The 26,500-nt window shown below is 43.8% G+C and overlaps 1 protein-coding gene across 4 annotated transcripts in view; it reads left to right on the top strand.

Annotated features, from left to right (window-relative positions):
* PAK1 (p21 (RAC1) activated kinase 1) overlaps nt 1–26,500 on the top strand; it is a 72,311-nt gene that overhangs the window by 22,827 nt on the left and 22,984 nt on the right. Inside the window, exons 2-4 of one of the 4 annotated variants that reach the window (XM_026852629.1) lie at nt 3,222–3,301; nt 19,664–19,874; nt 25,121–25,221. In XM_026852629.1, coding sequence (XP_026708430.1) covers nt 19,685–19,874; nt 25,121–25,221 — 291 coding nt within the window. In that variant the 5' untranslated portion in view covers nt 3,222–3,301; nt 19,664–19,684. Of the gene's footprint in view, nt 1–3,221; nt 3,302–11,619; nt 11,759–15,115; nt 15,358–19,663; nt 19,875–25,120; nt 25,222–26,500 lie in introns of those variants that run through there. The other 3 variants (XM_026852639.1, XM_026852649.1, XM_026852659.1) reach the window with 3 other exon arrangements.

Genomic DNA, 26,500 nt, shown 5'->3' with positions numbered 1-26,500 from the left:
AAATCAAATGTGAAAACTATGGGATCTTTCTGGCTGCTTGTTTTTCCTTTGACTCAGGCTTCTTTCCTTCTGCATTTGGATCATCTTAAAAATTACTAGTTTCGGGGTGAAATGAAAGCATACCAACGAAGCTGTGGAAGCCTACTTGCCGTTTGATAACTAAGTGCTGCTTTTAAATTGGAAGCTGTCTTGTCTCTTCAGCAGCACGTGTGCTTAGTTTGACTCTTGCTCCAAAATGAGTCATGTTTCACTCCCTGAAAGACCCACTGTCTCTTGGCTATCTTTTAAACTTTGTTTTGTTTGGGTTTTTTTCTGTTGTCAGGAAGCTGCTGTGATAGCTAAAGAGGCAGCACCAAATCCTTACGTCTCATGTCCCAGTTGCTGCATTGGTTATTTACAGGGATACAATCTCACTCACACCATAGGTGTTGATCCTGTCATGTGCAAGCCCCTGCTGCTTCCAGGGATCCAAATAAAAGATCTGTTCAAGAATTGAAGTGCTGCAGACCCTATGCTATTGTCAGTGAAATTGGTGGTTTCAGTTTGGGCAGGATCCAGGCCCCCCATTCAGAGCAGCGATACTGGGCAAAGCCCTTGGCTCGTGGAATACACAAACTGGCTGTTGCTTGGCTCCCTACAGGATAAAGGTCAGATTAGATTGAACAGGGCTCATCAGGGGAAACGGTCAACTCTGGCATATACTTAACTAAGCAAATATTGACCAAATAAGAGTGTGGAACAGGGATGGGAAGGACCATCAGCCAGCAGCAGACTGGTTTCCTGAGCATCCATGCCATTAGATTGGGCACAAAGGCACCATGGGGCAACAATTGGTTCTCAGACCTCAATGCTTCCCTGGCTGTAAACCCATCCACCTTGTCCCTAGTTATTCTAGGGTTATTCTGGAGATATCTGCAGGAGAAGATGAGATTTTGGGAGGTGGTGCTGGAAAGAGGTTCCAGAAAAGCACCTGTCTGGTGTTACTTATCTAATTGTTAATAACAGCAGAGAACCAAAGGTGGGGGATTATTACACAAATTAAGGGATGTCCTGGATGCAACTGCTTTGTGTTTTTTTTTTTTTCTTTTAAAAGACTGGTTTGTTTGGCATTGAGTAGCTTTTGGAGATGTGTCTTTAGCCACTGTGCTTTTAAAATCAGCATGCTAAAAACCCTGTTGATGTGGAATTTCGAGAATATGTGCATATGCAGAGACGTATTGGTTGAATTCAATTGTTACAAAATACATCCTTGGAAACCTCATCTCGGATATTGTCAGCAAGTCCTTCACATTTTGCCAATTTTCAGAAGCTGTCAGGTAGTACTGTGTGGGAAGTGTTACAGGGCATTATGGGATAAATCCTAAAATCCTAATTCAGGCTGAACTCCCACTGTTTCAGTGGGTGGCTTGCTGGCATTAAGGCCAAGTACCCCTTAGCTATCATGGATGACCTTTCTGTCTCTTTAAAGTCAAGGAGGCTGAGAATTGGTGCCTGTATCTTGAATTACAGATCAAACTGTAGGATTGTAGCCCTCAGAATTTATACTTGTGCTTGGATTTGTGAACAAGAAGTTGGTTAAATAAAAACATTTCCAGTAACTGTGCTTTAGATTCTTAGTAATACTGGTGAAGTGCCAGAGATCTGGAAACAGAAATTAGCTGGTGATTTATAGCAGTGCATAAAGATGACTCGTATTCTGTAGGGGAAATGCTGATGGTCTGAAAACTCTACTTTTCATAAATGGAGAAAATATAACCACTTTCATTTTAAAATGGAAACTTTATTTCAAAACTTCAGCACAAATTTATTGAGACATTTGTTCAGGTAATTGCTTGGTGGCTTTTTTTTTTTGTGTGTTTTTTTGTTTTTTTAAGGAAAATGTTTCAATGAAATGCCTGCAACTTCTGTGAGGATATTGCTTTCAGATAAGAAATACTGAATTGCATATATTTTAGGTGTTAATAGTTTAGAAGTAGATATCTGAAGTTCCTGGCTGTCACCAAATAGTTGAGATCATATGTTCTGGCCTCTTTTTGTTTCTGCAAGAAAGAGGAAAATGTGTGTTGGCAACACTCGAAAAAACAAAATAATAGAAAAAGGCTCCAAACCCTTTAAAAAACATTGCTGTGCAAATCTTGTCTGGCTGGACATCTTCCCAGCCAAAGTAAGAGCTCCTTTCCTTCACCTCAGTGGAGCATCATCATTAAAGTCTGCCTGAACCCACCTTGGTGTCAGCCTTGGTCGTTGTGCAAGGGCAGCCTAAGAACTTGCTCAGCTGCAGTTGAGACTCTGAAGCCCACACTGTATTCTCTTCCTTCCTCACTTCCCCTTAGGTAGTCTCTGCTTATTCATACTTCAAGCTCAGGAGGGCTCTTCTGTGCCACCATCCAGGCTCCAAGGGAGAGGAAGGGTTTTCCTATCCCTCCATGCCCCTCTTTACCCTCTGCCATTGAGTTTTTCCTATCAAGATTACATACACAGGTCTTCTTTTCTTTAACTGAGAATGTGTTTCTTGTGGTAACTGAAGTTGCAGAAGCACCTGGAAGGGATTTTTTTTTTTCATGCTGTATGCTCTGTAACTACCTTAATCGCCTTTTCTCTAAAGAGGTGATTGATTGGAGGAGGACAGAGGAAACAAGAAGTACTTGCACATTTTTCTCCTCCTCTTGTGTCTCCAAGAGCACAGATGAGGTCTGTGAAAGAACTGGGACAACGCTTGCATCCCCAAGTACCAGGACTGTACTCTACACATTAAAACGCAAAATGAGGGTCTCGTAGTACTGATCTGCCACTGATCTGCTCAAGGTTGTCACTTACCATCTCTTAAAATTTGCCTTCATCACTAAACTGAGTCCTTGAATGCTGCTGACTACAAGCACTTGCTTCAGGTTATGTAGTTTGAATGATGTTGCATATTTCTCTCCTTTAGAGCCTCCCTACCACTTTCTGTGGCTTGTAATTGCAGAATTGGTGAGGTTAGCAGGAGCCTCTGTGGATAGTCTAGGCCAGCCCCCCACTTAAAGTGGTGGCAGCTGGAACAGTTTGCGCAGGGGCGTTTTGAGCACCCTCAAGGATAGAAACTCCCATGTTTTTTCTGGGCAACCTGTTCTGTGGTTTAGTTCCCCCTCTAGGAAAAAAAGTGAGGGTTTTTTTGCTTGTTCTGTTTTGTGGATTGTTTCCCCCCCATTTCTTACATTTAAATGGAATTTACTGTATTTCAGTTTGGGCCCATTGCCTCTTGTCCTGTTGCTGGATACCACCAAGAGGACCCTGATTCCATCTTCCTTAACACCTCCGTCAGGTATTTATGCACATTGATAAGATCCCCCTGAGCTTCTCCTTCTGCAGGCTGAACAGTCCAGGCTCTCTCAGCCTCCCCTCACATGTCAGATGCTCCAGTCCCTTAATCATCTTTGTGGACCTTTGCTGGACTCTCCCCAGTATAGTTATTCTCCTGACCCAGCACTCCAGGTGTGTCTCACCAGCCCTGAGCAGAGGGGAAGGATCACCCCCCTTCACCTGCTGCTCGCAGTGTCTTCCTAAACTCAACGCCGATGCTGTTGACTACCTTTGCGGCAGAGGTGCTTTGGAGGCTCACGATCAACTTGGTGTCCACCAGGACTCCAAGTCTTTCTCTCCACAGCTGCTTTTCTGTTGGTTGGCTCTAAGTTTGTGCTGGTGCCTGGGGTTATTCCTCCCGAGTGGCAGGGCCTTGCATTTTCCTTTGCTGAACTTCACAAGGTTGGTGTTGGCCCATTTCTCCAGCCTGTCCATTTCCCTCTGAGTGGCAGCACACCCACCTGGTCTGTCAGCCACCCCTCCCAACACCCTGTCATCTTCAAGCTTCCTGAAAATGTACTCTGTGCTGTCAGCCACAGTCTTTCCTTTATGAAAAATCCAGAGCCCTGCGTGAAGTATTTAATGAATCAAATCTCTCAACAGTTTTTTAAAGTACTTGCTCTTCACTGGGGAAAATCAGACAGAGATGAGGTAGCTTCCCTAGCACTAAAAGAACATTAAATACTGTGCCTTGTATTGAAGAACTTTGTTATTATTAAGACTTTAATTCCTTGGATCTCTGATACTTCCTGCAATACCAGCTTGTGCCCTATGCTAACACCATAGCAACCTGCTGTAAGTGTCACTATATAATGTTGCTTATTGGCCAAAAGCTGGACAAGAAATGGTTTCTAGGGTAGGAAATCCATGGGGTTGGTAGGAAAAGTGCAGTAAAATGAGAGAAAAATGCTATTGTAATTTAATGGTATTGCAAAGTGATTTTTTTTTTCTTTTTTTCCTCCCCTAAACTGTGCCCCAGAGGAAATAGGGGCATCAACTGAAATTTTTTCAATGCTTTATCTATATCCCCCTCCCCCAAAACCTACATCCTAGGCACAGTCTAAACCTCTGGGCTAACAGATGGTGTTGAGAGGGGGAGGGAGGGGGAACAATTTGCATCTAAATAGCTGAAATAGAAAAGGGTCATGTCCCACAGACCAGCCCCACTCACCTGCTGTTTAAATCCCCCTGAGAAACAGGCAAACGTGCTTAGTTTTTGAAAGTCTGCGTCAGCTGTACTTACTCTCTGAACATTCTACCCTAGAAAAGCTGCAAACCTGTGTGTCTTGTCGGATGGATTGTGTTCTGGCCCCAAAATGATGAACTCGTAAGGATTTGGTGCTTTGAATGCGGTTGACAGCTGTGTCACTTTTGTTCAGCCCTCCCGTCAGAGTGACTGCTGCTGTGGGCTACCGTAATTAGTGCAAGCACTAATGGTATAGAAGAGGTTCAAACCAAACAATACCTCTTCTGTCGGCTTCATTCTTGCATGGCTGCAGGAGTCAGTCTTCAGGGGTGCTCTTGCCATACGGTCTCGTGGCCTCACGCTGGGTTTGCGTGTGTAGGTGAGGTGGGGTTTGGCCCTAGTGACCAGCACCAGCCATGAGCCAGATCCTGATCCCGCAGGACTGTGGCATGGTTCGGTGTGGGATGGCCGTGCTTCATCCTGCGTGTGAGCAAAGCCAAGTTGCTCTGCCTTTCTGACTGCGTGCTGTAAAAATTTGCCAGGTTAAACTAAGACTTTGCTGCTTTGTAATGGTTTTCTTCTTGAGTGTAAAGGTCTAAAAGTTGTTCTTAGTGTTGTTCTTCTGAGGGTAGGGAGGGGCAAAGAAACACATACCACTTCTGCATATTCATGGAGCCTGCTCTGGGTCTACCTCCTGTCTTAGCCGCAGGGAGTGAGTTTTTGTCTCTTGAGGCAGACCTTCTCAGAGTTTAAGACCACAGCAAGCCTGTGATAAGGAAAATCTTCCCACTTCATCATAATCATGTGCACTGTCGACATGCTGAAACCATCCTACCTCATTTCCCAAAGTTATTAGAAGGATTCAGGCAGTGGAGGAGGCAAGAGGGCTTCACAGCTGAAATTCAGCCTTACTAATAAATACCAGGATGAGCAAAACCTGTTTCTGTCCACCAGTTCCTTGGAATTCTATACTCAAATGCTAAAAATAGATAATGTGAAGATAGTCCAAGTGATTCAGGAACTTTATTAGTTTTGTCTGTTGGCATCTTCTCCACCTCCCAATAAGCCAGAAACATCTGGAGTTGTAAGTTTGGCAGACTTGAGGGCTCAGCAGGATAAGGAGTGGTGAAGGAAATGGCGGGGGACCCACCACTGTCTTCTGTGCATTGACCTCATAGAATAAAACTTCTGCAGAGGAGGATTTCTATTTCTGGAATCACACAACCTTGAATCTCTTCTTTCTTCAGCACAAGCCTAAAGGGAGGCTGTGAGGTTAACCTTTTCTGAGCTGCCCATCCCTCCCTCCCACAAGTGTTTTCGAAGAGGAAATGGGCTCAAGAAGTGTCTTCGTTTTCTCTTTTTGTTTAATTCCTAAGTGTATTCCACTATAGTGAGTGGTAGTGGCTGATTAACCTGTATGTGTGAGGTCAATGTAGATTTAGGCAACAGCCTTGTTTATATGCCTCTGGGGAGCTGGTTTATGTATTTATTTTTAAAATTAATACAGATTCCAGTTAGTAGAAACAAGATCCAGTGTATGCATACTTACAGAAGTAACTAGGCAATGCGTAATACCAAACTATATTAATTCAGAACTGTCTATTGTGCTGTATAACTTTTTACGGCTTTTTTATTTTCCTAGTACTTTATATCACTTGAGGATAACTACGTTTTTTTAAATGGTCATACGATGCATACTCACTGTCTGGGAGTAAACGGAAGTTGAGTTCCTTGGGTGTTGCAAGCTATATGCACAGATGTGAACATACACGTATACGTGTGTATATACATATGTTTATCCATGCATTACTTACTCTGCCTCTGTGCTGCTCCTTCTGCATCTTCCCTTGGCCCCCAGTTCAGTGATACCTGCAGGTAACTGGCTCTGGCAGCTGTGCTGGCTTGTGCTGCTGCTGCCTCCGATGGATAAAATGCTTGTTATGCAGCAGGGCCCCACAAAGCGTGTGAGAGCAAATCCAGAAACGAAAGATGATTTTTGAAATATTTATTTTCTCTTTAAAAAAAAAAAAAAATACAGGCATGTAAACTGTGCAGCTGTAGAAGAGGCACATACTACTTTTTGAGAAAGGAGGCAAAGGGTGGAAATAAGAGTCAGTAAGAGGCATGCTTTGAGGTGATGTTTGCAGGTAGTGGAGTGAAGAACAGGAAAATTGTATTTGTTGCCTTGAGTTCGGTGCTTCTTTTAGTTTATTGTTTAATTTCTTTTAAGTGGCTTGCTCAGCAAATGGCCAACTGACGTTGGAACATTTATTCCTCTTATCTTCCCGGCCTCTTTAATTAGGAGAGGAACTTGTACAGAAAGGACCGTTCTGGTAGTTCACAGTGTTTTTTCAATTGCTTTCTGGATGCAGTACTAAAAGATTAAAAAAGATGTGCTGGGTTGGAACCACGCCTAAAGCAATCCTCAGGATAATAGGATTATTTGACTGTTTTTTAATTAAAATAGACTTTTTAACCAGATTATTTTGAGCATACGTTCAGCTCTAGTCTCTTGTTATTGGTCTAATTGCCTCTTAAATTAGAGATACCAATATTCTAATTCACCCTCTCCCTGTGAGGACACTGATGTTAAGGGAGAGTGTGAAAAGATATGTAAATTATATACAGGCATGCAAGATAGAAAATGGTCTTTAAAGACATTAGCCAAAACTTAGATCTCTTTACCTGCAGTGTCTTGACAGAGAGAATGATGAATTGATATTTTTCTGTATTTATTTATTTCTCTGTCCTGACAGGTCTTTCAAACATTTAGAAATGTAGTCTGAGAAAAACGCCAGTAATCTCAGCTTTTGAGGAAGGAGCAGTTTAATGAATCTCTGAGGAAATATCCAGAATACAGATGCTCTGTGGGGGAGAGAAGGTTAGGAGCCAGTGGAGCAGGGGCTGGAGACAGTACATCATCTCAGATCTAAGATAGAAGCCGTCTGCTGCTAACGTAAGGTATTAAAATGACAGACTTGTGGGCTGATTTGCTCACGGCTGAGTCTTGAGAGCCCATTTCAAAAAAGTCGTGATTTGGGATTTGAGCAACTCTATTTGAGGTATCTTGGTTCAGCTTTGTCAGAATGAAAGTATTAGGTTTTTGCAGATTTTTATTTTATTATTTTTCAGATTTTATTAAAGATTGAATCCCTCAGAGAAGCTCCACCTATGGGGATGTAAATTCAAACTGTGTTAGGAGTTTAAAGAATATACATTAGGTTCAACTCCAACTTCTGTTTTTAAAGCTGAAAGGGATCTAGCACAGGGACAGGCCACAAATTTGAATGTCTGTTTTATAATATTTTAATAGAGCAACAGAGACTGATAAAACTTGAAGCTTTATTTAAAGTAGAATATTTAAGCCCTCAGATAAAACTAGATATACATGGAAGAGTTTTCTCAGAAAAACAAGTTATTTCCAGTCTGAAGTGACTTTTCTTAAAAATAAAAGCAGCCAAACGTGCATATCTTGGGAGGCTGTGAATCAGCACCTGCAAATACCAGCAGTATGAGAATAACCAGGGATGAAGGAAAACTCAGCTCAAAGGAAATGACTGGAAAGAAAGAGTGGAAGAAGCAAGCTCAGACTTGCAAGGGAGAGGGTTTACTTAAGCCATCGGGTCTTGCTCTGTTCTGGATTGATTTGCGGGATCTCCTTTCCCACATCCAGTGTATTTCACTTCACAGCATCCCTCTGTGAGGAGCATAAGAACAGGAAAGGGGGGAGTTAGTGCAGGTTGTACCGCAGTGGGTGTATGAATGTGAGCTTCAGTAAAGAGGGAGGCAAAGCTTACATGAGGCAGGGTGTAAATGCCACGAAGTGGATGGGGCAAAATTGCTTTTGGAAGTGCAGCCCCGTGCATTCCTCCTGGGAGTTGCTCAGGGAGCAATGCTGAGATTTCTTGTGGGCTGTGAGATAGCTGTTTTCAAACCTGACTGCCCTGTTTGTATCTGAGTTCTATAGCGAATAGAGCTCTTAACGTAAAGGTGAGAGGTGAAATTGTAGTGTATTAGCTATGGAATTTAAAATACCTAATTTTACGTTCTCTTGCCTTGGATTTACAGTAGGAGAGAGAGGGAGTGTGGGCAGGTAACCTGTGGTGGATGCTGAAATGAGAATTGGTTTGAGTGCCTCAACACTGAGGAATCTTTGGGATTATGGGTAAGGTAGCAAGAGCCTCTCTGAGAGTGTGCTGGTAGTGAGCGTCCTTGAATCTTAATTAGAATTAAGGAAGGATGATCAGAAATCTCTGCATCTTGATCTGCTGCATGCTGTGCTCTCATAGGGAGGCTAATTCACATGCTGATGACCTTAGTGGGAAGTAGCTGTGGGACTTCAGCAAGGTGACTTGCAGCGATGGGAGGGAATGCTATACTGAACAAAATGTTTTGACTCGTATGGCTTCCTAGAACATCAGTCTTTGGTTGTTGTCTTCATTTTGGAAACCTGGTGAGTTTTGTCTAGCACTTAGAAAAGGTGCAATACTGTCTGTAGAGCTTGTTGGCTGCTCAGTAGTGACTATAAAATGATTTTTAGCATTTTAAGTACAAAGGGGAGATGCAACCAACCTGACAAAGCAGTCTTGAGATGAATAAAACATGCATGCCGGCAGTCCATCCATCAGTGAAATCCAAATTCTGCTGAATTTGCAGTTCATATTGTTGCTAATTTTATGATGTACATGCTCATCCACTGGGAACTGGGTTGAAAGAAGCAAGTCACTTGCTACAGATGCTGCCAGGGCTACATAGAGGCGCTCGGTCAGTCTGTGCTGGATTGGGTCTCGTGGCTGCTTCCTGAGAGAGAATGAGGTTTAAATAGGCAGCACTGAAGATCCATGCGTCCTACTTAAAGCTGCTTAGGTAATCGTAGCAAAAACACAGGATAAGAAGATTCGTGCCCCAAAAAGACTTGCACAAAGATGTTGAGGAAAACCTTGCCCTACTATTTCTGTCCTGTTATTAACTCCTACTTCTAATTACATAGTGCCTTAAAATGGCCCTGCTACTGTAATAAGTGATGTTCTTAATTTCCTTTCATTCAGTGGAGTAAAAATAGTTCGTTTGGCTCATGGGCTTTATTTAACTGAGCACTAATGCAGAGTTGTGTCCTAATATACTGCAGAAACAGCAGTTCCTTTGTACCAGTCCTATAGAGCTTTTTTTTTTCCTCTACTGACATACAGTAAATATGACTGGGATGCGAGTAAATGATGTGATAAAAGGCCTGATGGTACCTCCTAAAAACATACTGCTGCTCATTAAATAAAATGATGATGATTCTTAATGGACTAGTGAATGTCTGCAGTCCATTTGGTACAAGTAAGGAAGTCTAGGAAGGCAAGACCTTGCCCCAGTGTACTCGCTACCTTTGCTTCTTTACGTACTGGGATTATAAACCAGGTACAATAGGGCATTTTGCTAGATGGCATATAAACACAGAGCTGATGTTCTACCAGTGAAGGTTCTACTGTGGAAGCTCAATTAGGTGGAAACCCTAAGCTACCTTAGACTTTCTCATTTTGCTTTTTAAATGAAGTGCTTTTCGTGTATCGTAATTGAAGGAGTAATCATTGCAAACTTGAAGCAAATTTATGTGCAGTTCTCAAATTGTTTGTCTTTACTGATGCTAAATTAGCTCTTTCAGTTCTGGGTATTTGACCGTGCTTTCCTTGTCTCTCAATTCAGTTTGTCTACAAAAAGCTCATGTTTGATGCAGAGCTCATCCTGTCTTGGGAGAATTATTCATTCTTCCTCTTTCCCCAGCTTTGAAGAACCAAAAATTTAACGAAGCAATGTGAAACTGAAGCAATCTTTGTGATTTCCTTTAATTGAAAACTACTGCCAGTATGACAATCCTGGCTAGTAATTAAGGGAATTTGACAGCTTTGCCAGTTGTTACATAAATACTGTGGAGCACAGGGCTTCCTACTGTCGTTAGCTGCAGTGAACACAATGGAGCTATACACAGGAGCGAGCACTACTCTGATGATAAATATTTGCATTTCCAATTAGCACTGAACTGTTGTAGCATTTCCCCCTCAGTCTAATTGAAGCTCTTGGATGGCTTCATCTGCTAACGATGCTTGTGTTATCTGCTTGCTCTTTAGTTTCCCAGGGAGAAAGGAGTTGGATGAGTTTTGCTCTTAAAAACACTGGTTTCCTCTTTGCAGGTCTCTGTCTTGGTGTCTTTTCAGAAAAAAATCAACTTTTACAGGTTAATGCAAACTTTCTGCTCTTTACATACTGTGGCTTTTTGCTAACCGCTGCATTATGGTGTCCTCTGGGCGTGTGGGGAGCTGCTGACTTGACCTGACTATTCTAGTTTTCTGACAAATTTCTTACCCCCACCCCCATTGCTAAATGGCAAATGTCAAACCTCTGCATTTAACAAGGTGAAATTTTTGCAAGTACTGATGTGTATTTAAAACGTGACTCCGTTGTGCTAGGAGTTACTCCACGTTAGGGGATAGCAGGGTTTAATTCTGAGCCCTGTTGCTTTATGTTCATGTTCTGGATCGGAAACTTTTGAATGGAAAAATGATTAATGATTTGGCTGCTTTCAGTTGCTGCTAATGTGTAGTTTGGACTCAGAGCCAAGCAACTTAGGTGCAGAGTAACGGGGGTGTGTTTAGCTGCGTGTGTTAAGATGTTATTTTTCTTTTACGCTGCATCTAGTAATTTCCTCTGGAACACAGATTTCCTCCAGGAAACCTGCTTATATAGGCTTTTGGGTAAGCTTTAACGTAAGAGGCCTCTATTTTTTCCCCCCCTGCTTAGCAAGCTCCAACTCTAGTCACTACCTTGACTTGTACAGTTGAAGTCCTGCCTTCCTGTGAGTGAAAGTGGAACCAGAGCCAAGACTGCTCCGTACCACGCTGGAGAAGGGAGCCTGTCCTGACATCTGCAGCAGCGAAGTTGCTTGTTCAGGCATGTAGCTGGGGGAGGGGAGACAGCACTTCTGGAGATGAGGAAATAAAGAGGATGATTTGTGGGCTGAGAGCTTTTAAAAACGATACTCTTGGTTCCTTCTGTCTCAGCTTGGATCTTCTTACTTCCCCCCCCCTTAAATATGGATGCAATTTATTTCTCTTGGGCTGTTTAAAAGTGCTGTTAGAATGGGGTAAGTGCTCGGTCAAAACGAGCAGGCTGCTGCTGAGGGATGGAAACAGCTGGAGCTGGTCTCTGCAGTGGTCGAAGCTTGAGCTGCCCAACTGGAGCACAAGTAAGGTGAGTTCATCGTGTACTCCAGGTACTTGGGCATAGCTGGCAGTGATTGTGAAATGGTTATTATGTGATACTGCCAGTTATTCGTCAGACAACCAAAGCTAAGTTAAAACATGTCATATGAGAAGCGGCTGAGGGAACTGGGGGTGTTTAGTCTGGAGAAGAGGAGGCTGAGGGGAGACCTCATCGCCCTCTACAGCTCCCTGACAGGAGGGTGCAGAGAGCTGAGGATGAGCCTCTTGAACCAAATAGTAAGTGATAGGACAAGGGGTAATGGCCTCAAATTGCACCAGGGAAGGTTTAGACTGGATATTAGGAAGCATTTCTTTGCAGAAGGGGCTGTTGGGCGTTGGAATGGGCTGCCCAGGGAGGTGGTGGAGTCCCCATCCCTGGAGGGGTTGAAGAGTCGGGCTGACCCAGCGCTGAGGGATCTGGGGGAGTTGGAAACTGTCAGTGCTGGGTTAATGGTTGGACTGGATGATCTCCAAGGTCCTTTCCAACCTAGATGATTCTGTGATTCTGTGAAACATGGCAGTTTTAAACTGGTGTTGCCTCTCTGCAGTTTTGGATTCAAGCCTAATCTGTTGGAAAGGGTCTGACCTGCCTCAGTGCTGCTGCAGCGCTGTGTGTCCAGCTTACTGTCGTGGTCATACATGGGCCCACACCGTGAAAGCTGGCAAAAGCTGGGCCTTGATTATTTAAAACAAAACAGAAAGAAGCTTCCTTAACTTGAGTGAAAGGAGAACTCGTCTCTGTTGCTAGGAATCGAGCAGTTATAATTAGTCTGTTCTTCTTTAGAAGCATATCTGTGCGGTAGGATGGATTAGCACATATATCTGCCCAGGAGGAGATTTTGCAGCTCTCCTGCCCAGAAGTAGTGCCTGCTGCAGTGATGCCCATGTCTCCTGCAAAAAACCACAGACTAGGGAATCCCACCCAGCAGTTCTTGCATTTAGCCCAAACGGTGGGAGTTGAATTAAAGGCTTTTTTTAAAAGGACCCTCCAGTCTTTCAGCTTTTAACATTCCGAGCCATGGAGTCCTCCAGCATTCTTGTTGAGTTGTCACTGGTCAGTCTTCCTTTATGTCTAGCACTATGGAAATAATGCTGGCAGCAGAGCAAGACTGCAACCAGTAGTTGGCCATCTGCCATGAGAGTGTCTCCCTTCCCCCTCCTCACACCCACCCACTCTGGCTGTGAGTACATTCTCTTCTAAATGTGTACGTATTTTTAGTGATTATTGTTTCATTTAATTTAGCGACTCCATGTGCATCTCTAGGTGTTGGCAGAACCTGCAGGGGTTTAACAGGTAAATTCTAAAGATAGATGAGCAAACACTGCTGTTTCGTAATTCTTTCTTTATTAGAACTTTATGAAAAGCTGGAGGGTTTTTTTTAATTCACATGTAAATGTTGGGGTCTGGGCTGATGCATTGATGGCCCTTTACTGTTTAATTGGCACATTTGCACAGCACGCAGATGTGCAGTAACTGGCTGGGGAGACAGCTAGATGCTACAGCTTCTGCGTTTTTTTTAATCACCTCTTAATGTGACGATTGTCTGTTCTCCCTCAGGGTGTGTGTGTTGCTGCTGCCCTTTTCTGTGACAGTGTGTGTCCCAGATGCCATTCCCTGTCAGGTGGAGGAAAAGGACACCTCTTGCCTCTTTTTTAGGTGGAACATGTGTGAGGTGCCTTTCCTTCGATATGAGACTGTGTTTGAGACTTAATCCCACATAAAGTAATAAAAAATGAATGAGTGTCTTTTCATCCTGTATCGAAACCCAGCTGGTAAACTCTGCGTTAAATTTTCTGCTGGGATTTGGACGTAAGTGTGACACACAGGGAGGGAATCTGCTGCTTGCAATGTGTTTGAACAGAGCAGGGGACTGTCTGTGCTCCTTCCCACCCAGGCAGTGCAAGGAGGAAAAAGGAGATTGCTGGGATACTGGTGCAGAGGTAAAACGCTCCTTCTGATCAGGATGAGCTCACGATCAACTCAATGAAAGGTCAAGACTCCTTTTGCCTTTTTTGTGGGCAAGACACCCTTTGCTCACATTGGCAACAACAGAAAAATAGCATCTTGGAAAAATGTAAGATTTGCTTCTGGTAGTAGGCAGAGAGAGAAAAGCAGTTACTGAGCATCTCCCTCCCCCTTCTCTTGTTTAATATAGTTTATTCATCTGTAAGTTGTAGTGAGTAACTTACAGCTACTGTCTTGCCAGACTGCATGAATTATAGATGGCTCTTTTATGAGTCTTCGTGTTGACTCCAGCAATTAGTATGCATTGGACATAGTTATCTTTATGGCATCTACTGTAGCGTAGGTTTCAGCTCCTCTGACTTTTTAATTGCTTTCTGTTTTAGCAATCAGTCATCTGCTTGTCTTGCTAAGCAATGCAAAGAAAACACAACCAGCTTGATAGAAACTTTTAGTTCAGTGTGGAGCGTCAGGTTTAAATGATGTGGTTTACCAGAAGGAAAATTTTTTTTTTTTTTTTTTTTTTTTTTTTTTAAATTCGTTCGTGTGTGTGTGTTTTACACAGTAGTGCCAGAAGGCTCCACATATGTTGGGGTCCCACTCTGCTAGATGAATGGCTGAGGAGCCTGTGCCTGTATTACAGGAAAACTACAGGCATAAACTTGATGATTTTGAGCCATATCTACTGAACGCAGATCAGCAGCGTTGTGCAGATCTTTGCACATCTGTACTGTGAACTTTTGGACTCTGCTGTTGGCACCTGTGGGTGCTGTCTTTGCTCAGTACCTCCACTTGCTCTGTCTTGAGCTGCCAAGCGGTTTCCTGAGTCTCTTGTCCCCTCGTGTGTGGTTGTCTGTCACTCCTTCCTGTCTGCAGAAGTTTTTTTGTAGGTGTGAAAGAAATGTTTCTCAGGTCTGCTGTTTGCCTCTGTGGAGGCTGGTGTAATCTAATTTAGCTAATGGGTTTACAAAGTTGATGGAGAGGGGCAGGGAGCATGTGAAGGCCACTAACTTTGCTTATGGCAGTCACAGGTTGTTGTATGTAGTAAAACTTTTCATAAGTACTGTGTGCTGAAACAACTCGAACTTTCAGTACTCCCAAACGGCTGCAGAAACAACAGCCCTACATCACGACTATGCCTTCCTAGTAGTGTCTGTGGGGTTTGGTGTGAGTGCTGGTATTTTAATATATATGGTAGTTGAGAATCATTGTGTCTGAAGCTAAAATGTATTCCCTAATCTGGCTGCAGTTGAAAAGTTCATGTGCTCTTTCATTGCTTCTACCGTTCACTTAATCATACTGTGGAAACATAAGATGAATCTCGGTCCAGTGACGCTTTGCATTCCTGTTAGGATGGATCGTGCTGAGCAGAGTGACTCACTTCAGTGTCCCAGCACTGATGTTATGCCGCCTGCTGAAGCAGTTGCCTGGTGCTCTGGATTTGAGCAGGGCCTATACAAGGGGTGTTGTTGAAAGCCTACTTACGTGTCAATTGGCAGGAGATTATTTTAGGAGGAAGAGAATTTGCACAGTCAACAAGGCAAGGGGTGAGAGCGCTGCCTCTGTAACCACTCGGTATGGCTCTGTGCTCCGGGAGTTCAGTTCTGCTGTAAAGCCCCGAAGAGGTGGGTGTCATTCTGTCAGGACAGGCTTTCATCCACATACTTTGAAGCCAACAGAAGTTTCAAGTGTAATGGTGTTGAGTTTGAGTCTCTCTATCACAGTGGGAGGACTCACGTAAGCAGGTTTTTGGTTTTCCCTTTAAATATGTAGTGGAAGAAGGCTTTGGGGAACTCTCTAGCATAGTGCTGCTATTACAGGGGATAACTTCTGTAGAACCAGACTCTCAGTTTTGTGGGTTAAAGGATTTCTCTTACACCTCCCCCCCATCTCCAAACAGATTAAATAGCTCTTGTGACTCCAAATGTAAAACCTGGAGGAGGAGGAAGGTCTGGGGGCTTGAACAATGGAGAAGAGAGGGGTACCCCATAGGCTTTGCCCACATGAAGGTTACAGTTATCAAATAGTTACAAACAATGTTGTTTGTTAAACTACGTAACTTCTCAGCAGTTACTTGCTCATTCAGGGAATAATGTAAGATAAACAAGAGCTTGTACTGCCAGTGTTTCTAGCCCTGTGGTAAAATAGTAATTCACTTGTGCTCTATCCTTTCCGACTGAGGGATTTTGAAAAACCCTCTCGTATTGAAGAAACTGTGAGCACATGTCCCTGGGGTTTTGCACTGGTGGAACTGAGAGTGAGGATGCTTGACATACAGAGGTTTTTCCTTTGTTTTCATGGCTGGGTTTTTTTTTTTTCCTTCTGTTCTTTTTCCTTCACCCAGCACTAGGCCAGCTTCTGCCTGTAATTTGGGGTGTGTGTGTTTCTTCTTCTTCTCACTTCTTTTTCTCCAGCTTGGAGCCACATGCTGCTCTTTTCCTTGTACTGCCCTTCAGTCTGATGTTGCATCTATTCCCCAATATGGTAAACTTTACGCTGTCACCCTGCCTAGTCCTGTGCCTCTGACAGCACACCTCACTTGCTCACCTCTCTGCTTGGTAGCTGTGGTGGGTTGACCCTGGCTGGATGCCAAGTGCCCACCAAAGCTGATCTATCACTCCCCCTCGTCAACTGGAGAGGAGAGAGAATATAATGAAATATTTGTGGCTGGAGATGAGGACAAGGAGAGATCATTCACCAATTACTGTCACAAGCAAAACAGTCTCAACTGGGGAAGAGTAACTTATTTTTTTGCCAGTCGAATCAGAGTAGGGTAATGAGAAATGAAACCAAATCTTAAAACACCTTCCCCCCCCCACCCCTCCCTTCCTGGGCTTTGCTTTACTCCTGATTTCTCTGCCTCTTCCATCTGAGAGGTGCAGGGGGACAAGGGATCATGTCATCTCTGCTGCTCCTTCCTCCTCAGGGGAGGAATCCTCACACTCTTCACCTGCTCCAGCATGGGGTCCCTCCCACAGGAGACAGTCCTCCATGAACTTCTCCCACGTGAGTCCTTCCCAGGGGCTGCAGCTCTCCATGAACTGCCCCAGCGTGGGTCCCCCACGGGGTCACAAGTCCTGCCAGCAAACCTGCTCCAGCATGGGCTCCTCTCTCCATGGGGCCACAGGTCCTGCCAGGAGCCTGCTCCAGCGTGGGCTCCCCACGGGGTCACAGCCTCCTTCGGGCATCCCCCTGCTGCAGCGTGGGCTCCTCCCCGGGCTGCAGGTGGGTCTCTGCTCCCCCGTGGAGCTCCATGGGTGCCGGGCACAGCTGCCTCCCCATGGGCTGCCCCACGGGCTGCAGGGGAACCTCTGCTCTGGGCCTGGAGCACCTCCTTCCCCTCCTCCTGCACTGACCTGTGTGGCTGTTGCTCTCATGTATTCTCACTCCTCTCTCTTGCTGAAATTCCTCTCCCAAAAAAGGGGAGGAGGGTTTTTTTCCTCCCATTTTTAAAATAAGTTATCCCAGAGGCTCTACCAACTGTTGCTGATGGCCTTGGCCTTGGTCAGCAGTGGGTCTGTCTTGGAGCTGGCTGACATTGGCTCTCTTGGACACAGGGGAAGCTTCTGTCAGCTTCTCACAGAAGCCACCCCTGTAGCTCCCCCACTACCAAAACCTTGCCACACCAACCCAAGACAATGGGAGTGGGACCCAGCAATGATGCAGCCCCTCTCTGCCATCTTAGCCATGCCTGCAGCTGCAGAAAGTCTGACTGGTTGGGGAACATTTGAATGCACCTTTATTTAAACCCCTCTGGGGTAAACCAGAGTGTTGCAGAAGCAAATGTGGTGCCTGCTCCTGGGGAGGGCCATTTGGCAGGCTGCTTCCCTATTTGCAGCATATTCGTAGCACCTTCCAGGCAGTGTGCTTTCTCACGGTTAAATAAGCATCAGTGCAAAGAGTACAGCTCTCATGTGGCACTTCTGCTGAGGTTTTTCCAAAGGCTTCACTTCTGCCAGTTCAGGACCAGCCACTGACTGAGATGTGCAAAGCTCATCAGTGAGGTCTCAATATCTTCATGTCACACAAGATATGTGCACAGCAGTGGCTGCCAGATTTACCAGTTGGGTTTTAGTTTAGACTTTTTTTTTTTTTTTTTTCCCCCCACCCTGCTTAGACGGGGAGAGAGTCATTTTGTACCACTTCATGGCTGGCACTCCAGCTGTCACTTAGTTCTGCTCCGTTTTATACTGGAGAATGGCATGAGGCTGAAGCCTGAGTGATGGGAGATGCACGGGGCACCTGCCAGAACACACCCAGACAAATGCACAGCTAATTTCCCTCCACCCCACCCAAATGCCAAAACTGTCCCACTGTTAAAATCAACACCCCAAATGCTAGTCTGTCATTTAAAATTCCATCACACAGCTGTACTGGGAGGAATTGGGGCTGGGGTCAAACCTCTTCTAGAGCTCCCTGGGTGTAAAGGCTTGTTCAAATCCTTATGGGCTGTGCAGTACTCCCAGCCCTCCTGTTCAAAAGCAAGTGTGAAGAAACCAGGAAGCAAAGAAGCTGAGGAGAAGGTGGAGCTACAGACCAGCCATGGTTTGGCAGGCAACAGCTAGGGAACTGCTGCTTTCAGCTAAGTCTGACATGTTGATGTTGCTGAATGCCTTCCACGGGCAGCATTTGCCTTTCTTAGCTCCCAGCAGCTGTGAGAGCAGCGTGCCCTGGGTCCAAATCTTCTCAGTTCTGCTGAGCATCAGTAGCTTGGCTAAAGAAGATTTTGAAGGCTGGCTGGGTGGTGTGTGGTCATAGGACTGTGGTATGGTTGTGGGATCTGTTTGGAGTGTGACCCCAGTGTGGTTCCTCTGAGTGCATCCTATGGAAAAGCAGCTCTCTGGAAGCCAGCAGTCATCTCTGCTTTGTAACTGGACTTCTCACTTGTGGAGAGCAAACCACTTTTGACTTTCTGCTGCTGAACAGTTCTCCCTGAGCAAAACATCATCCCTTGCTGTTTGTGAAGTTCATAAAGCCGTTGGACTGCTTTTTCTACCCAAGCAGAAACTGTTCCTGCTTTGGTCTTTGTTCTGCAGTTAACTCCCAACTTTCTTCTGAGAATGTAATGCAGACTAATTCCAGTTTCCAGAAGGATCTCACTGCAGCCCAGCTGCGTCTGGAGTGATGCTGATCTCATTTGGGTGGAACAAGCTAGTTGTTGCAGAATAATCTATTACCCTTTCCCAAAGCTTCCGTCTTTAAATCTGCACAGCAGGGATTATTTACTTAAGGATTTATGTGTGTGTTGGGGATCTAGTTTTGTTTGACCCTTCCAGCAGAACAAAACACAGTCAACTTTCTGGTGGTTTGAATTGTGCCTGAAGCACGCTGCTGCTGCAGAAGGGCCAGGACAGGCTTGGGACTAGCAAGGGCTGTGGCACCGCGTCTGCGATGACGTGGGTACAGCTCTGGGACTTCCCAGCCATCTCTGCCTCTGAACCAGTTCAGCAGCTTTTCAGGAAAGGAGCCTGAACAGCTGCATAAAACTCTTCCAGTCTCTCTCTCTTATGCCATACTGGAGACTGATGCAAACCTTCTGACGTATTTTTTTAGTGGAACTAGCATGGATCTGAGAGGTTTTATGAGCTCAACAACTTGTTGGCTCATCTCAGTTATCCCTGCTCTTTGCTACCTCATATTTATTGCTCTGCCCTGACATTACACTACTGCTCCATGGTTTGCTTGAGAATTAGTTTTATCTTAAACCAGGCTTTTCTTAATGATCAGTAACTCAAATGCTTGTACGTAGTCTTGTTCACAGAAAACATTTGGAGCTTGAGTAGAATTTGTTGTGCTGACGCTGGGTCTGTGTTGATATGATGTTACAGGCTGGTCTGCAAATACCTGCTTGTGGTTTATTTGGCAGTGTGGGATTCTAGTTAACAAAAAATAAATAAGGCTTCTTATTTCTTTTCTTTTCTGTATTCCTAGTAACGGCCTCCCCAGCTGAAGATGTCTAACAATGGAGTTGAAACAGAAGACAAACCGCCTGCTCCTCCAATGAGAAATACCAGCACTATGATTGGATCAGGAAGCAAAGACGCTGGGACTTTAAACCATGGCTCAAAACCTTTGCCTCCCAACCCAGAAGAAAAGAAAAGGAAGGACCGATTTTACCGATCTATTTTACCAGGAGATAAAAGTACAGTATTTTGCCCCTTCTTATAAACCACCTGTCTGAATGTTGCTCTGAATGACCTTAGTTGAGCACCTGATGCTTAGCGATGGTTTAAGTTTTAGGAAATGGTGTGTTTGTTTCCTTCACAACTGCCCTTGCCACATATAATCCATCCTGATTGCTCTGTTTTGTGCTTGGTTTTGCTTTTTTCTTTGTCTCCTTAAATTACAAGAATAGTGTCCCTGAATGCTGGGACTAGCTCTCACACTTCCAAGCCCGATTTGTCCTTAATGGCCTTAAAATCATAAAGCTGTGTACCAATTACAAGGTGGCCAATTAAAGCTGGCATTGGCAATTCCTTTGGTGGGGAGCAGGGGGAGGTCTTCTGCTTGTTTGTTGTTTTAAACAAAAAATAATTTGAGTTAAACATGACTAACAGGCCGTCTCCTGCTAGGCCAGTCATATGTTACTGCATGGACATTTACTCTGTTCTAGTGTTTGGGTCAGGCATTGTCTACTGGCTGTTAAGAATAATCGGTTACTGCAAATTCTTGTACGTTTCTTGTGAACTGAAGGAATTTTCTTGTGTTATAGGGACTGTAACAGATAGAAATGGAGATAGGACCTGTGATCTGTACATGAAATTCTAGTTTTTAAGATCAGGATATTTAAAAAACACCTCTCAAATCTTTTGAAGCGATGTAAGGAAAAAAAAAACCCTCTCTGTCCCCTAATATGTGCTGGTTTCTTTTTATATCTGACCTATTTTTGGAGTTCCTCTTTCTAAATCATCAGCTTTTTGTGAAGTCTGCATTGCAATTCTATCTGGACACTGGGTACCTAAAGTCAAGCCTAGGTGCCTTCAGCTTCCTGGGCTTCAGGGGGGAGGCTGCCTCCTTCATTTTTGTTTGCAAGAAGACTAATTGGAGTGATAATTTCACTAATTTAAATACCCAAGATGTAAGTTCATTTTCTACAAGACATTGCAGCGTTCATTATTATTATTATCTGATACCTTTGGCAACTTTGGATCGTTCTACAAATACGGAGTTTTGATTCTGCAATCCAGAAGCCCATGAACTCTGTGATAAAAGTTTGCTGGCTCTCAGTTAGAACTTGCCATGATGAGTATTGGTCCTGAAAAGCTGCAGGATTTTTGTGTTGACTTACTTAAGGGAGTGAGGGTTTTAAATCTCTAGGCTCAACAGTTGCAGAGAACAAAGAAATCACCTGAAACTTATAAGAGAGTAAAAGAAATACAACCTGAAATGCTAGTTTGAACTGGATTTTAAGGGAGAGCTGCAAAAGTGAACGGTTTCGGTAAAATCAGCAGACAGACTGCCACTGATTTGAAGAGGCCTGCATTTACTGAAGATTGGCCAACATGGCAGATGCTTCGAGACATGAGAGATTTTTGTTTAGCCAAGCCCAGCAGAGCCTTCTGTTGCAATACACCTGCCCGAACAAAAATGGTTACTTCTGTCCTCTAATTCCTGTCAAACAAAAAATACCTTTAACACTGTCACCTTCACTTCAGAATGGTTGATTTTCATCTTATGAAAACTTCTAATTTTGTGATGACAGCTAAATTCCCAGTGCTTTCTGCTGCTTAAATGTTAATGAAATTCCCAGGTGCTCAAACACCTGTCTTTGGTTTGTGCCTGAAGTAATTTGTTTATTTGTTAGTTTGGCTGGACTAAAAGGGGAGTTGGTTTAAATTCAGATGGAGCAATGTAATTTGGGGCAAATCCATTACCTTTGGACCTTTCTCCAGGGAAGCCAGTGATTTGTGTTTTAACTTCTCCTGGGATTGTAAAGAGCCTGTGAAGATCCAGAATGCTTGGTGGTTAATTCTGCTACAAATATGGATGTGGGCTCTTACATTGTCGCATGGGAGCTGCTGAAGTTGATGTTGTCAGTCCCTTCGGAGAAGTGGGAGCTCTTTCCTCTGTGCAGGGAACAGTACTGGAGCAGGCACTTCATGAAGGATGGGTGGGAAAGGTGGTGAAGAGATTGTGCTTTATGCAAAGGTGCAGCTCAAACACGTGGAGTACTGCTGTGGAGCAGGCAACAGACCCGTTGAGAGCTTGTAGGTCTGGATCAGAGAGGAGGCCAACAAGGGGGGACACCCTGAGAGCATCTTTTACAGGTCACTGGGTCAAGAAGGGTGGTTCTAGCTGAAGGTGCTTTGGAAAGTGTCTTTTCCATTGTGGTACTCCTGTGAATGAACAGATCTGTGGTCTGAAGGACACCTGGGGCTTAAATCCTGGGCCAGTGACAATTTGCCAGTGACCAGGAGGCCTTTCCGTGGTGACAGGGGCAGCACTTTATTTGACTGTACCAGTGGAGAAGACCTTTCTCATCTCAGTATGCTTCAGGTTGTGCTCACGGGCTTACTTCATGGTGGGACATCGTGCTTCCTAGTTGCAACCCAAATTGCCAGAGCACGGTAAGAAAACTATGGTTGGCTCTTGTAACAGCATCAGACATGTGAGGTTTACAGTGAGAAAGGTGGTAAGGTGTATGTGGGAATAAAGCATTTGCTGGTAGGTAAGCCTTCTTAAACAGATGTATAATTTTTCTTATTTATTTTTTAATTTTAAGATTCTTCAAGGCTTTTTGACTCATTGCAAGGATAATCACTGTAGAAGGGGATTAAGTGTTCAGCAAGATTGGGAGTGCTCATCTCTTTAATTCTTTTTATCTTATACCTCCTGCTATGACATAATTACTTTTTGTAGCAGATATTTATGTTATTAATGGCTTTTAGATCTGTCAGATTTTGGATCAAAAGCCTCTGAAGTTCATTGTCCTCTGAGACTGCTGGAGGAAAATCACTGAATTCATGTGCCAGCTTTGTGTGTGTTCACACGATGGTGAATTCAGTCTATAAAACCCTGAGTGTGGCAGGCAGGCAGACTGAAAAAAGTGAACAAAGCAATAAAGGTTTCACCTGCTGTAACGTTATTGCTAAGGCAAAGTGATTTTAGTGTGAGTTTGTGGTAGCTGCCCCAAAGAGTTGTTGAGAGTCAGGGAAAATGCAAAGGGTTGGGATGCTGTAGGAAATGGCTGCAGGAAATTAAGATAACTGGGAGAACATTAACTGCTTCAGGGGTATGAAAACAATGAAAGTCATAAATGCAGAAAAATCTCTTCCTGTTTCTATATTGCAGTGTAGTCATACTGAAACTCCCTACTGATGTATTGAGCAGAGCGCTGAAGTGTTGATGTGACAGAGGCCATTATGTTATTTAATCAGTCCCTCCAGAACTGTTTTTATTGCTCTGTGTAGCTGAGGCTCGTTCAGGCCATCATCTCCTGCTTTGGATAAGTTAGCAGTCAGCAGTCCTCTCAGTTTGCTGGTGGAATGGATAGTGGAACAGTTGGTTGAAGAGAAGATCGTTGGGATTTGCGTGTGTAGCAGGTAGCTCAGGCTGTCTGAATGTAGAAATAATAAACCACGTAGGTGTATTGACTTCTGGATAGCAACCTAATGGCCTTAAGCTTTCTTAGGGATAAATGAAAATCTACTGTGGCATTCGTCCAGGACCATGTGTGGGTGTGGATCACCCACGCAGCACTCCTGCATAGTGGTGCTAGTACAGGTGCCCTCTTCTTCCTCACCCAAGTGATGGGCTTCTAGGCTGAGCTGACACCTTAGTCCTGGGCTTGGAGGAAGGGACGATTCCTGTAGACAGTCTTACAGAATATGGTGCCTCTGATGGCTCTCTGCACCTTTTTTCCTCTTCCTTTGCATCCACCTCTAGCGCATGCGTATTGTTCTCTATACCTGCTGGATGCAGCTGCTTGTTCCTTTCTTGGCAGGCCCCCGTGCTGCAGATGCTCACCATCTGCTAACCAGCAGCTGCTTCTCTCTCCTCCTAGCTCCCTGCTCTGTGACGGCTCCTCTAGCACTGCAGCTTTCTCCCCTCCTTCCCCTTGGCAACTCTGTCGCTCTTCTACGATTCAGCTTCCCCCATCCCCTTTGTTTGAAAGAGGGATCGAAAACAATCTGTTCCATCTTTGTGTCCCAAATGGAGCATCTTATTTATTTATTTATTTTTTTTTTTCCTCCAGAATTACTCTGTGCAACAGTAACTCTGTAATGACACAGAGAACAGTGCCAGAGCTGGCACTGAAGGAAACAGGATTTGGTCCTTTGGGGTGAGCTCTGACTGTCTCTGCACAACTAACCACCAGCAGCGTCTTAAATAATTGCAATATTGAGCATAAGCCTCACAGGTTTCTGAAATACCTGGGGTTTGGCATTCATGTTGCCAAAAATGCGCTGGGGAATGTCAGCCGCGAAACAAATTCTGTTTGGCCTTAGATAAAAATGGTAGCAGCTGGGAAGCATAAGTGGTTTAGTCACCTTCTCCTGGCTCTGCTGACTTTGTAAGCGCAAGCAGCAGCAAATCTGAGTAGAACGTGGTCTTTCCTTAAACTGATCTCAATTTCTTGAATACCATAATTATTAAAAGGAAGGTGGAGTCCTTAATATGTCATGAATATGGATGAGCTTAATCCAAGGCATAATGATAATCTTGTTTGAAGACCTGACTTTAAAATTTGCAGGCTGCATCTGCTTTGATTTATTTCCTTTCCTGCTTCTTCACAACTTTGCTCCTCACCTGCCAGATTCTGCCCTCTTGCTTTGTGTCTTCAAAGCCTGTTATTAAAACCACATTTAGTTCATTTCGTGAGGAGAAAAATATAAATGGTTTTGCTCATATAAGATTTTGTAGCAGAAGCACACATGTTATATTCAATTTTCTTCATGAACTGTTTTGAGGAAGTAGGATGAAGGAAGCAATTTATAAGCAGTATTTGTAGTTAATTTTGTCCCTTTTTTTTTTTTTTTTTTTTTTTAACAGTTGCTTAAAACAATGAATAAAAAAATGTGTTCAAAACTGCATGGCTTCCACTTAACTGCTACTGTAGTGCTTTTGACTCTGACGTGTATAAGTTTGAGTGAATATTTTATGTAAATAGCTCTTGTGCTGTTGAGTCTAGCCCTACTGGTTGATACTTGACATACCCGAAATATCAATTTCTTTGTCTTAACGTTTGTCCTGTGTTACAAGACTTGGATTTTTGTTGTCCACTTACTGTGCCTGCTCTTAACTGAGGTAACAAAGTTTTTAAACTTGCTGTTTCTCTGCCCCAGATTGAAACCCTATGACTAGCAAAGGGTGGGCAGCTAAATTTGAAGTTATTGGGGAGATTTTAATTCTTGATGGATTTATGGATTTTGTTGTTATCTCTTCCAGCCAATAAAAAGAAAGAGAAAGAGCGGCCAGAGATCTCCCTCCCTTCAGACTTTGAACACACAATTCATGTGGGGTTTGATGCAGTCACAGGAGAATTCACAGTAAGTGAATCTGGAGGAAAAGAGAACTGTGTGGTTTGGTTTATTGCTGGGAGGAGCCAGGACCCATTAATCTTTTATATAGTAATGCTGGAAAGGCTATTACCATCATCTAGTTTGATCTCCTTTGAAATACATCTGCAGAGGTTACCCACTAATTCCTGGTGAGAGACTGTTTGTCAAACTTGGCACATCCCAGGAGCCCAGGCTGCCAGCAAACTTTTCCTTTCCTTTTTTTTTGGCTGATGTGAACAGCAAAACATGGTATATCTCTCCTCCTTTCCTCTCCCCTCCTCTTCTAGAGCTGAATTAGGTTTACAATGTAGTCTGTGTCCGCTAAGTGAGGCTCTGAGAGCTCCCCTTTAGGAGATGCACAGCGGTGCGTAACTACTTATGACAGACTGTATATGTGCTGTCCTAAGGCTAAATGTCAGATGCTTTTATGTTTTTTTTAATTGAAATGCAAAATACTATGAAGACAGAATTGTATTTCAGCATATTACTCTTCTTAATTTGATGATGAGATAGTATTTAATAGCAGCAGAAGTTGTTTGTGAGCAGCTATTTTTACCTGTCTTTAATATGCTTCTTTTTCAGGGACTTTGTGCTCCTAATCTGAATCATGTGTGCAGTTGTGGTTTGCATGTCAGCCTCTAGACTTGCCCAGGTTAACCTAGGTGTACGGTGGAGTATTACCCGCATAGTGCAGCCGTCCTTTTGAACAGGGAGGAATAACTACTGATTAAGGATCCCAGCCACTTGCCACTTTGTCTCTACAAACTGTTACTCTTTCTGGTGATGAAAGGCACAGATCTGGTTGTACCTCAGATGTATTTCTTTTCGAGCTGAGATGATGCTCATGTAATGAAATTCTGAGCTTCATATGCAGCCTTAACGTCCGGCTTTCCCAGCTCTGGTTACAGTAGGCACCAAACTGCTATTATCAAAGAACTCTGATGCTACAAGAAGACTCGAATGAATGTTGCGTGTCCATTGTGCTGGATGCTAGTTGTAGTTATGTGTATGTAGTAACAGTGTTTGTTACTTCCATAGTCTTGTCGCATATATGTAAATACTTGTATACCAATGCATAAAGGATTTTTTTCCTGCTTGAGGCTCTTCCTGAACTGCAGTATTTAAGTCTCCTCCTTTCTGTCTTTTGAGTTTTGGTTTTCAAAGGATGTGGGGCTCACCCAGAGCCCTGTGAGCAGAGTGCAGTTTGCATGTCCATGTAAGGAACGTCTGACTTCTAACACAGACAGTGACTAGGAAGGTATTGATC

The sequence above is a fragment of the Athene cunicularia genome, assembly GCF_003259725.1.
Source record: "Athene cunicularia isolate RWA chromosome 1 unlocalized genomic scaffold, athCun1 chr1_part1, whole genome shotgun sequence".
Classification (NCBI taxonomy): Eukaryota; Metazoa; Chordata; class Aves; order Strigiformes; family Strigidae; genus Athene; species Athene cunicularia.
The sequence above is the reverse complement of the archived record's forward strand: the minus strand, read 5'-3'. Positions and strand labels throughout refer to the sequence as shown.